The 12,511-nt window shown below is 42.3% G+C and overlaps 1 protein-coding gene across 7 annotated transcripts in view; it reads right to left on the bottom strand.

The window, feature by feature from the left end:
- Nucleotides 1-1,297: 1,297 nt before the first annotated feature.
- The window catches only part of klhl32 (kelch-like family member 32), a 263,410-nt gene continuing 252,196 nt past the window's right edge, over nt 1,298-12,511 (bottom strand). For 5 of the 7 annotated variants that reach the window (XM_041188385.1, XM_041188389.1, XM_041188387.1 and 2 more), the window contains 2 exons: nt 1,987-2,081; nt 1,298-1,459 (listed from right to left, as the gene is read on the bottom strand). In XM_041188385.1, the coding sequence (XP_041044319.1) occupies nt 1,298-1,459; nt 1,987-2,081 (257 nt within the window). The remainder of the gene's footprint in view (nt 1,460-1,986; nt 2,082-12,511) is intronic. The other 2 variants (XM_041188391.1, XM_041188392.1) reach the window with 1 other exon arrangement.

Raw genomic sequence — 12,511 nt, 5'->3', positions numbered from 1 at the left:
TGCTTAATTTACTGCCTGTGGTTACACACCAGCTGGATGTTGAAGGAGTAGAATCTCTTTCAGTTCTGGAATAGGGTAGAGTTGACATATGGCACCTCCAATGCAATCAACAGCAGCTTGCACCAATGGAAAGCCTGGAATTCGAACAAAGCCATGTGTTTGCTTCACCTGTTTCTCTTTGACAAGAGAGAACGAAGAGACAGCATCTGTGGCTTCCCTTACACAACTGTGGACAAAAAACTGTGAGATGCTGCAATTATCTCTAGCTCCAGCCTGGAAGGAGCTAGATACATAAAAGTTCATTGCTACAGTCATTTTCACAGCCACTGGCAATGCAATCCTTTCCCTGTTCTGAGGTTTCGGATGGTGGCAGATTTCAGTGAGGAGCTTCTTATGGAAGAGCAGTCATTGCACACATTGTTCCTCACTGAGGTTCAGGGAGGAGAACTGAAAACTAAGCACCATGGGCCGATAAGATCTCCTGCTGTGAGCACTTTTCCCACTCCCACTCCCTCTTCTGGCAGCTTGTCCTGTTCTGTGTGGTCTCTGTTCATTCTCGCAGGCATGCTATATTCCGAGGGGAATGCCTATTCGTGCATCCATGTCTGGGGCAAACTGATTTGTACAAAAGCTTTAAAGTCAGCAAAATCACTCCCTGTAGATCTTTGCAACTTTAAACAACTATAGAAAGCATCAAGCACTTGTAGAATTGGAGCAACAGCCCGAAAAAAATCAACCAACAACTAACTTGTAAGTAGTTGATGACAACTTTAAATATCACTGTTGGGTGGGGCTCCATCCTGCTGCTGAATGGGTGTTCATGTGAGGTTAAGACAGGGCATTAGCTGGAATGTTGAGCTCCAACATTATAGCGCTGTTGTCAAATTACTGTTGTATGCTGCCTGATGTGCCTACTTCTGATGGCCATTCATTGTGTTTACACTAACACCCTCACCAATATGATGTCCGGTGCTGCTCACCCCCAAAACGTGCACATGCTACATACGCCACTTTTGATCCTCAAACAGCACCCAGACCACCCAAGAGCAGGCATCACCCATTCCAATTTTACACCAATTGTTTTCTGACAGAAATAGTAGTTGTCATAGTACTAGTTACAATGCATTCAGGATAAGGTAAGCTATGTGTTTGTGATCTTAACTGGGACATGTTACAATTGAATGTAGGCTTTGGCCTATGCACATAAAATGGTGAAAATATCAAAACCACTGTTGATGTCACATATATTCACATTCATTCACACTTCACTTGGACAGATACCTTAAGCTCTATACTTTCACATAGCACCTATCCTGTGATGAGGCACTTGCAGTGTCTGAAGATTAGGGCATGTAAAATAAGGGGCTGGGAGAAAGCATCCTGCTATTCCATTGGAAGCAAAAGGTAGTGTTGGCCCATAAAACACCTCTTCTTTGCCTTCTGTACTGACATCCAGGACCTAAAGAAGAAATCAATAGAGAATTACATTTTTATGTTTGATATATATTTTATAATAAATAAAAATTTTACCACAAATCTCTTGAAATAATTTTCTAGTTAAAATTCACCATCTTCTTCATTTATGTATATTTTACATATGCACACATTTACAGTTATTCATTCTGAACTATATTCTAGGTTCAGAATTTAGAAGATTCATAAAAAGTTGGGTGTAATTGCCAGCAGTAATGTCCCTGTAACATCAGTTAAGTCACTCTCATATTTTGCAGCTTCCACCACTAAGCAAGCCACAAATGTAGTTAATTATAGTTGTTGAATTTCTTCTTATTCAATCTAATCAAAATTCCTTAATTTGTGTGTGTGCTTAATGCAATACTTTCCTTAGTATCTTGAAGATTTTTGCTGAAGTGTGAAAAACCCTTAAATTTCTGTAACGGAACAGGCAAAAGAAGCGATGAATTTTTCCTTCCACAATTGGTACTCCTTTAAAAAAATTGAAAGAAGGAAATGAACCAAGACACTGACCTGGATACATGCTAATGGCTCATTGGTCCAGATGGAGTACCCACCAATTAGATAGATTCTTCCATTGTGCACAGCTACACCTGATTCATTTTGACCTAATGTGGAAAAATGCAAGGCACTGATTAGTTAGATTACTCACCTAAAAACCTACACCTTTGCTTAAATGTCTAGATATTTGCATCTGAAGTTTAACTGAAAGATGACAGCCTCATGGTCATGAGCAGGATACAGTATCAAAGTGAAGTTTATGCCACCTGTCATTCAACATCTGTTTAAGTATTCAAGAGTATATTCAAGGTAAAGATCAATAGATTGTTGGGAATTAAGGGTTTTGGGACAGTGCAGAAAGTTGAGGTAGAAGATCAGCCATAATCTTTTGAATGGCTGAATAGGCTCTAAGGGTCAAATGGCTTACTCCAACATCTATTTTCTAAAACAAAAACAGAATTACCTGGAAAAACTCAGCAGGTCTGGCAGCATCGGCGGAGAAGAAAAGAGTTGACGTTTCGAGTCCTCATGACCCTTCGACAGAACTTGCGTTCGAGTCCAAGAAAGAGTTGATTTTCTAAGTTCTTATTGGCCCTAATTACTCTCCTAAACTTTACTCCATCACTACAAAAGTGGGTCTTGAATAGGTTCCACCATTGTTTTATTGATTTACGACCATCGATGTTTCCCAGTCTATTACATTACGCTAGACTTCAAAGGCACTTCATTGGATCTAATGCACTTCGGGATGATTTGATGTCATGAAAAATTCTATACAAGTGCAAGTTTTGCTTTCTTATTTTTAACTACAGTCATTGGATCCTAACCAGTTAAAGTTAGCATTACTGAAGACAAATATCTGCTTCTTTTTTACAGGATGCCCTGATCTATGAATAGATATATTTCCCCGCTGATCCAGCTAGGAATTTATGCAGCAACTGACCTCTACTGTTTCTTTGTTTGTTTAGATGAATCCTATCCAATATTTCTCCCAGTGCTCTAGAAATCTGAAGACCATTCTTTTACACCATCATTGAAGCCATGCATGGGTGTGATTAACCTGCTTCTCCGTAACTGGCCTAATAAATGGCAATGGGGAATATTAGGAGACTACTATTTCACTGATTTATTGTGAATAATGCATAATTTTTAAGTTGATATATATTTGTGTGTTAAGAAAGGTAAAATAATTTCAGTTTCATTTAGGTCATTTGTGAGCCTTGGTGTTGGTTAGGCTCCTGACTGAAAGGTCAGGTCTTTTGGGCTTGTTTGTATATATACATTTTTAATGAGGTTCTACAACCCCCTGAAGGTAAAGATATGGGTGAAAAGTTTAGTGATTCTGGAAGGAAAAACCTTTACTGTTGCCTAGCAACAGTGGTCAAGTGACACAGAGTAAAGACAGGAAAAAAGAGTTGTGTGTGTGTCACAGAGAGAGGACAAGAATTTTAAGTTCCTGATAAAGACTACGCTACTGGGGACAGTAGCTGGCTGAATAGTTAGTTATAGAACTCAGTAAAGTGGTCAGTTTAGCAGAGGTGCTATTGGAAGACTGCGTTTAGGGAACTCATTTTTTTGCTCTGCAGCTGAAGAAACAATGAGTTTAGAACGTGGTTTTTGGGTGTCTTGCGGAGAGATATGAGTTAGGTGAGAAGCATCAAGTAAATGCTCAAGAATCCTCTGGAAGAAAACTGTTTGCAACTGTGCCGTTCCCAAGCAAGACGCCTTTGTATCAAGTTACTGGTAACTCTTCACTGGTTTATGTTTCTGTAAAGATATTGCGGGGTTAAAGAAACAGTGTGAATTTGAAGCATCTTCTTGTGTTTGTATTGAGATCTTTCCAACCCTTTTGTCTGGTGTAATATAGTCCATTTTTCTTGTTTAATAATGTTTATTGTGTTAAAAGTTCCTCAGGCTCTTGTGAATTTGTTCAGTAACACTCCTCCACAGGTTTCTAAAAATAAGATCTGTCAAGCCATGTTTCACTCTGGGATTTGACTATTTAGTATTAACATCAGCGAGAATCATAACAGGTGCTATCCTGCAAATCACTCCTTAGTTCTTCAAACTCCTTTACAATTGCTCCATCTCATTGAATTCATATTTCGCTTGGAAACCAAAGTCTCTCCCTCACTCCAATAAGATTCCAGTAAGTCCCTTACCCTGATAACAGGAAGCAATTAACCATTTGGGAATTCCAATCACTAAATGCTATGTGCTTCTAATCATACGACGATCCACAATTAAAACTTTCAAGAACATATCCCAACGTGCATTTTCCTTTTGGAAAAAAATGGTTAAGGAGAATATTTGTAGTGGACTTGGTTCAACTTGTAAGTGTCTAGAGGAATGCAAATAACCATTGGTACAAAGCCCATCGTGGGGAAGGTGTTAGAATCGATCATTAAGGAGGTTATAGCTGGGCATTTAGAAAAACTTAAGGTAATTGAGAAGAGTCAGCATGGTTTTTAGAAAGGGAAGTCATGTTTAACTAATTTACTGGGGTTCTTCGAAGGAATAACATGCGCTATGGAAAAAGGGGAGCCTGCACCGTGCTTGGATTTCCAGAATGCATTTGATAAGTGCCACATAAGCGCCCCAAAGGTTATTGCAGCAAATAAAGGCTCATGGTGCAGGGGATAACATATTAGCACGGATAGAAGATTGGCTGGCTTGCAGAAAACAGAGTATGGGTCTTTTTCTGATTGGTAGGATGTGATGAGTGGAGTCCTGCAGGGGCCGCAACTTTTTACTATTTATATAAATAATTTAGATGATGGGATCTAAAGCACAGTAGCTAAATTTGCAGATGACACAAATATAGGTAGGAAAGTAGGTTGTGAAGAGGACCTAAGGAGGTTTTAGATGGATATAGACTCGGGGAGCCAGTGGACAAAAAACAGGAAGATGGAGTATAGTGTGGGAAAATGTGAAATTGTTCACTTTGGCAAGAAGAATAACAAAGCAGACATTACTTAAACAGAGAATGACTGCAGAATTCTAGTGCATGAATCACAAAAAGTTAGTATGCAGGTACAGCAACTAATTAAGAAGGCTAATGGAATGCTATCCTTTATTACTAAAGGAATTGAACAAAAAAGTAAGGATGTTATGCTTCCGTTACACAGGGCATTGGTGAGACCATATCTCGAATACTGTGTGCAGTTTTGGTCTCCTTATTTAAGGAAGGATGTAAATGCGTTGGGGGCAGTTCAGAGGAGGTTTACTAGATTGGTACCTGGAATGAGCGGATTGTCTTATCCTCATAAGGTTGGACAGACTGGGCTTGAGTTTAGAAGAATGAGGGGTGACTTGAAGTATATAAGATCCTGAACGGTCTCAACAATGTGGACGTGGAAAGGATGCTTCATTTTGTTGGTGAGTCCAGAACTAGGGGGGTACTTTTTAAAAATTAGGGATTGGCCTTTTAGTACAGAAATGAACAGATCAGCCATGATCTTATTGAATAACGGAGCAGGCTCAAGGGGCCGAATGGCCTACTTCTGCTCCTATTTCGCATAGTCGTACAAAGGTTTTGTGAAATTTATCTCTATCCTAGTCATGAAAACTGTCCTTACAAGTCTAACAATGCACGATCTAAAACAAAAACAGAATTACCTGGAAAAACTCAGCAGGTCTGGCAGCATCGGCGGAGAAGAAAAGAGTTGACGTTTCGAGTCCTCATGGCCCTTCGACAGAACTTGAGTTCGAGTCCAAGAAAGAGTTGAAATATAAACTGGTTTAAGGTGTGTGTGTGGGGGGCGGAGAGATAGAGAGAGAGAGAGGTGGAGGGGGGGCGGTGTGGTTGTAGGGACAAACAAGCAGTGATAGAAGCAGATCATCAAAAGATGTCAATGACAATAGTACAATAGAACACATAGGTGTTAAAGTTAAAGTTGGTGATTTTATCTAAACGAATGTGCTAATTAAGAATGGATGGTAGGGCACTCAAGGTATAGCTCTAGTGGGGTTTTTTTTTAAATAATGGAAATAGGTGGGAAAAGGAAAATCTTTATAATTTATTGGAAAAAAAAGGAAGGGGGAAACAGAAAGGGGGTGGGGATGGGGGAGGGAGCTCACGACCTAAAGTTGTTGAATTCAATATTCAGTCCGGAAGGCTGTAAAGTGCCTAGTCGGAAGATGAGGTGTTGTTCCTCCAGTTTGCGTTGGGCTTCACTGGAACAATGCAGCAAGCCAAGGACAGACATGTGGGCAAGAGAGCAGGGTGGAGTGTTAAAATGGCAAGTGACAGGGAGGTTTGGGTCATTCTTGCGGACAGACCGCAGGTGTTCTGCAAAGCGGTCGCCCAGTTTACGTTTGGTCTCTCCAATGTATAGGAGACCACATTGGGAGCAACGAATGCAGTAGACTAAGTTGGGGGAAATGCAAGTGAAATGCTGCTTCACTTGAAAGGAGTGTTTGGGTCCTTGGACGGTGAGGAGAGAGGAAGTGAAGGGGCAGATGTTGCATCTTTTGCGTGGGCATGGGGTGGTGCCATAGGAGGGGGTTGAGGAGTAGGGGGTGATGGAGGAGTGGACCAGGGTGTCCCGGAGGGAGTGATCCCTACGGAATGCCGATAAGGGGGGTGAAGGGAAGATGTGTTTGGTGGTGGCATCATGCTGGAGTTGGCAGAAATGGCAGAGGATGATCCTTTGAATGCAGAGGCTGGTGGGGTGATAAGTGAGGACAAGGGGGACCCTATCATGTTTCTGGGAGGGAGGAGAAGGCGTGAGGGCGGATGCGCGGGAGATGGGCCGGACACGGTTGAGGGCCCTGTCAACGACCGTGGGTGGAAAACCTCGGTTAAGGAAGAAGGAGGACATGTCAGAGGAACTGTTTTTGAATGTAGCATCATCGGAACAGATGCGACGGAGGCGAAGGAACTGAGAGAATGGGATGGAGTCCTTGCAGGAAGCGGGGTGTGAGGAGCTGTAGTCGAGATAGCTGTGGGAGTCGGTGGGTTTGTAATGGATATTGGTGGACAGTCTATCACCAGAGATTGAGACAGAGAGGTCAAGGAAGGGAAGGGAAGTGTCAGAGATGGACCACGTGAAAATGATGGAGGGGTGGAGATTGGAAGCAAAATTAATAAATTTTTCCAAGTCCCGACGAGAGCATGAAGCGGCACCGAAGTAATCATCGATGTACCGGAGAAACAGTTGTGGAAGGGGGCCGGAGTAGGACTGCAACAAGGAATGTTCCATGTACCCCATAAAGAGACAGGCATAGCTGGGGCCCATGCGGGTACCCATAGCCACACCTTTTATTTGGAGGAAGTGAGAGGAGTTGAAGGAGAAATTGTTCAGCGTGAGAACAAGTTCAGCCAGACGGAGGAGAGTAGTGGTGGATGGGGATTGTTCGGGCCTTTGTTCAAGGAAGAAGCTAAGGGCCCTCAGACCATCCTGGTGGGGGATGGAATCTAACTTGATTCAACTAGTGTATTCCACTGATTATATTTCCCAGTAGCAAAGGGTTACAGTGTTATACCAAGCATTTTATCAATCATCTTCTTAATTAGATATCTACCTAGCTTCTTTTAAACGAAGTCAATTGATAATGCATCAATTATTTTTGCCAGGATTATGTTCTAGACTTTTGGAACCCTAAAGCTAAAGTATTGCTCTATATTTCAATTTGCTTGATTATATTCTGAGCAATTAAGTTAGATAACCTGCTGACATCCACAATAGCGTAATACTCTTTAATTTCTTGAATCACAGAATCACACAATGCAGAAGAGGCCCTTCGGCCCATCTAGTCTGTACCGACACAATTAATTGATATTTAACACTTTTAAAAGATTACATTTTGTTTTCCTCCAAAGCAAATATGTTCATGTCCCTATTTTTACAATTTAAGTGTCACAGTCGCTTTTTAACATCCAGCTAATGCTACATGTGGGCATTAACTGTTCCAGTTGACCAGACCCAGTGATTTAAAAATATGGCAAAATATTTATACTGTTGGTTTAATAAAAACAATGAAACCCAGGCAGCACTTCCCAAAACATGGCTATCTGGATTTTCTAGTCAGCCTAGCTCTAGTTTCTAGTCAGTCTACTTCATTATGTTACAGTGAAAAGTCAATGAGACAATTTTTTCTAAACATGATGAACATTTCAATGAAGAAACAGTAATTGTGCTGCACTGATATCTGTGGAGGCATGTTACATCAATTCAGACGGTATTTTGAATGCTCCTTCACACACATTGCTTTGCATCACCTTACGGCAGTCCAGGTCTTACACCTGGTTAACTATACAACCGACTCCCCAGTCACTCTCACTGACCCCCCATGACCTGACTCCCCTGACTAACACCCCGAACCCCGGCCTCCTCCCGCACCCCCCACCAACCTCACCCTGCCCCCAACCGACTCCAGCCCGACCCAACCTGACTAGCCCCAACTATGACTATGCCCTGAATAGCCCCCCACCCGATTCAACCTGACTAGCCCTCACGGCCCCCAACTATCCCCGACCACCCAGCTGCCCCAAACCCTCAACCAACCCACTCCACCCCAATGACAACCTGACCGACCTCACTACCTGGCTCCCCCGCTGCCGCCCCCCACCTCCACCACCCCACCCCCATGCCTCAACTCCCCCTTCATCCAACCTGACCCTTCTACTCCCTCAACCACCCTACCCCCTTACACATTTACCTTCTCTCTATAGCTTTTCAAAGAAGTTTTGGGACATGTAAACTATTTACGTACAGAATACAGCAGCTGGTGCCTTAAACAGGGGCTTGGTTTCTGCGCTGATTGCCTTCACTGCTCCCGCCACAGATTCCTGCATTGAGTTAGTTCTGCAGGATCCTCCATTGGAAGAACCTTAGAAAAGTTACGATGCAGAAAGAGGCCATTCAGCCCATCGTGTCTGTGCTGGCCAAAAAGAGAAAATAGAAACTAGTTGCTCATTTTAATCCCACTTTCCAGCATCTGGTCCATAGACTTGCAGGTTACAGCACTTCAGATGCAGATCCAGATATCTTTTAAATGATTTGAGCGTTTCAGCCTCAACTACCCACTTAGGCAGTGAATTCCAGATGCCCACCTCTGTATGTAAAAGTTTTTCCTCATGTCCTCTCTAATCCTTCTGCCAATCATCTTCAATCTATGCCCCCTGGTAATTGACCCCTCAACTAGGGGAAACCGGTCTTTCCTATCTATCCTATCTAGGCCCCTCATAATTTTGTACACCTCAATTAGGTCACCCCTTAGCCTCTTCTGTTCTAAGGAAAACAACCTTAGCTTATCCAATCTCTCCTGATAGCTGCAATTTTCAAGCCCTGGCAACATTCTTGTAAACCTCCTCTGCGCTCTCTCCAGAGCAACTGTGTCCTTCCTGTAATGTGGTGACCAGAACTGTACCCAAAATCTTAGCTGTGGCCTAACCAGCATTTGTACAGTTCCATCATTACATTCCTGCTTTTGTATTCAATATCTAGCCCAGTAAAGGAAAGCATTCTAAATGCTTTCTTGACCACCGTGTCCACCTGTCCTGCCACCTTGAAGAACCTGTGGACATGCACTCCAAGGTCTCTCACTTCCTCAACCCCTCTCAATAACTTCTCGTTAATTGAGTATTTCCTTGCTTTGCTTGCCCTTCCCAAATGCATTACCTCACACTTTTCCAGATTGAATTCCATCTGCCACTTCTCCGCTCACTCAACCAAACCATTTATATCATTCTGGAGTCAACTGCTATCTTCTTCACTATCAACTACACAGCCACTTTTTGTGTCATCTGCAAATTGCCCAATCACGCCTTGCACATTTAAGTCAAAATCATTAATATATACAAAAAACAGCAAGGGCCTAACAGTGGGCCTGGTAGAACAGCACTGGAAACGGTTTTCCATTTGCAAAAACTCCATCGACCATTACCCTTTGATTCCTGTCACTGGTCCAATTTTAAGTAATGTAGGAGCAGAAGTAGGCCATTCAGCCCATCGAGTCTGCTGCACCATTCAATGAGATCATGGCTGATCTGATAATCCTCATCTCCACTTTCCTGCCCTTTCCCCATAACCCTTATTCCCTTAAAGATTAAAAATCTGTTTATCTCCGCCTTGAATATATTTAATGACCCAGCCTCCACAGCCCTCTGTGATAAAGAATTCCACAGATTGACTACCGTCTGAGAGAAGACATTCCTCCTCATCTCTGTTTTAAATGAGTGACCCTTACTCTGAGATTATGCCCTCTGGTCCTAGACTCTCCCACAGGGGGAAACAACCTCTTAGCATCTATTCTGTCAAGCCCCCTACGAATCTTATATGTTTCAATAAGGTTGCCTCTCTTTCTTCTAAATTCCAATAAGTACAGGCCCAACCTACTCAACCTGTCCTCAGAAGAAAATCCCTCCATATCTGGGATCAAACTAGTGAACCTTCTCTGGATTGCTGCCAATGCCAGTATATCTTTCCTTAGATAAGGGGACCAAAGATGTTCACAGTATTCTAGGTGTGGTCTAACTAGTGCCTTGCATAGTTTTAGCAAGACTTCCCTAATTTTTTACTCCATTCCCTTTAAAATAAAGGCCAATATTCCATTTGTCTTCCCTATTACCTGTTGAACTTGTATACTAGCTTTTTGGGATTCATGCACAAGGACTCCCAAATCCCTCTTTGTGCTGCAGCTTTCTGCAGTCTTTCTCCATTTAAATAATATTCAGCTCCTCCATTCTTCCTGCCAATGTGCATAACCTCACATTTTCCCACATAATATTCCATCTGCCAAGTTCTTGCCCACTTACTTAACCTGTATATATCCCTCTGTAGACTCCATGTGTCATACTCAGCACTTGCCTTCCCATCTATTTTTGTGTCATCTGCAAGTTTGGCGATAGTACATTCACTTCACTCATCTAAGTCATTAACATATATCGTAACTATTTGTGGCCCCAGCACTGACCCCTATGGCACTCCACTAGTTGGATCCAACTTGCCACCTTCTCCTGTGTCCCATGAGATCTCACCTTCTTGACCGTCTGCCACGTGGGACCTTGTCAAATGCCTTACTGAAATCCATGCAGACAGATCCACTGCATTACTCTCATCAATCCTCCTCGTTACTTCCTCAAAAAATTCTATTAAGTTAGTAAGACATGATCTTTCCCTAACAAAACCATGCTGACTATCCCTGATCAATCTGTGCCTTTCTAAGTGACAGTTTATCTGTCTCTCAGAATTGTTTCCAATAATTTACCCACCCCCAAAGTCAGACTGATGGGCCTATAATTTTCTGGCCTATCCCTCACCCCTTTTTAAATAATGGTACAACATTTGCAGATCTCCAATCCTCTGGGACCTCACCTGTTTTTAGTGAGAATTGGAAAGTGATCGTCAGAGCATCTGCTACTTCCTCCCTGGCCTCCTTCAACAGCCTAGGATACAATCCATCTGGCCCTGGTGATTTATCCACCTTGAAGGATGTCAGTCCTTTCAGTAGTTCCTCTCTCACTGAGCTTACTGTATCTAATATTTCACACTCCTCCTCTTTAACTAGAATGTCTGCATCATCCCTCTTCTTAGTGAAGACAGAGACAAAGTACTCATTGAGAACCCTGTCCACATCTTCTGCATCCACCCACAAGTTACCATGTACATCTCTGATAGGCTCTACCTTTTCCTTAGTTATTCTCCTGCTCTTAATGTACTGGTAAAATATCGCACGATTTTCTTTGATTTTATCTGCCGATATTTTTTCGTACCCTCTCGTTGCTTTCCTAATTTCCAGTTTTACTTCACCTCTGTACTTTTTATACTCCTCTAGGCTTTCTACAGTATTAAGTCTTTTGTGATTGTCATAGGCTTTCTTTTTCTGCTTTATCTTGGCCTGTATGCTTCTGGAAAACCAGGGGGCTCTAGATTTGGCAGTACCACCCTTTTTCTTTGTGAGGGCATGTCTACACTATGCCCATAGAATCTTGCCTTTGAATGCCTCCCATTGATTTGACACAGTTTTTCTTTCTAATAGCTAGTTAGTAAGACATGATCTTTCCCTAACTCTTGCTAGTTCACCTCCCAGCTTTGTAAAATTTGACTTCCCACAATTTAGAACTTTTACTCCTGTTCTATCTTTGTCCTTTTCCATTATGATGCTAAATCTAACAATATCATGGTCACTTTCTCTAAAGTGGTCACCCACTGCTACTTCATCCAGCTTACCCAGCTTGATTTTCTAAGGCTAAATCTAGAATGGAGCCCCCTCTCATTGGGATTGTTACGTGCTGGCCAAAAAAGTTCTCTTGAATGAAGTTCAGAATATATCAGACAAAGGTAAGTGTGTAGTTTTTGCCTGTTCAAGTTCGGAAATAGGGGTTCAAACCTTGAATGGAAGATTTAGGCCATGGTGTTACCATGATCTTGCTTCTCGTGTCTTTTTTCATATTAGAGGGATGTGTAACTGTTATGCTGGGAGGTGCTATTGAACAAAGGTTGGTGAGTTGCTGCAATGCATCCTGTAGAAAGTACATTCAGGTGCAATAACTCACCAGTAGTGGAGAGCATGGATATGGAGTTCAGTGACA

This window comes from Carcharodon carcharias, chromosome 5 (genome assembly GCF_017639515.1).
Source record: "Carcharodon carcharias isolate sCarCar2 chromosome 5, sCarCar2.pri, whole genome shotgun sequence".
Taxonomy (NCBI): domain Eukaryota; kingdom Metazoa; phylum Chordata; class Chondrichthyes; order Lamniformes; family Lamnidae; genus Carcharodon; species Carcharodon carcharias.
This window is presented reverse-complemented; position numbering and strand designations above follow the sequence as displayed.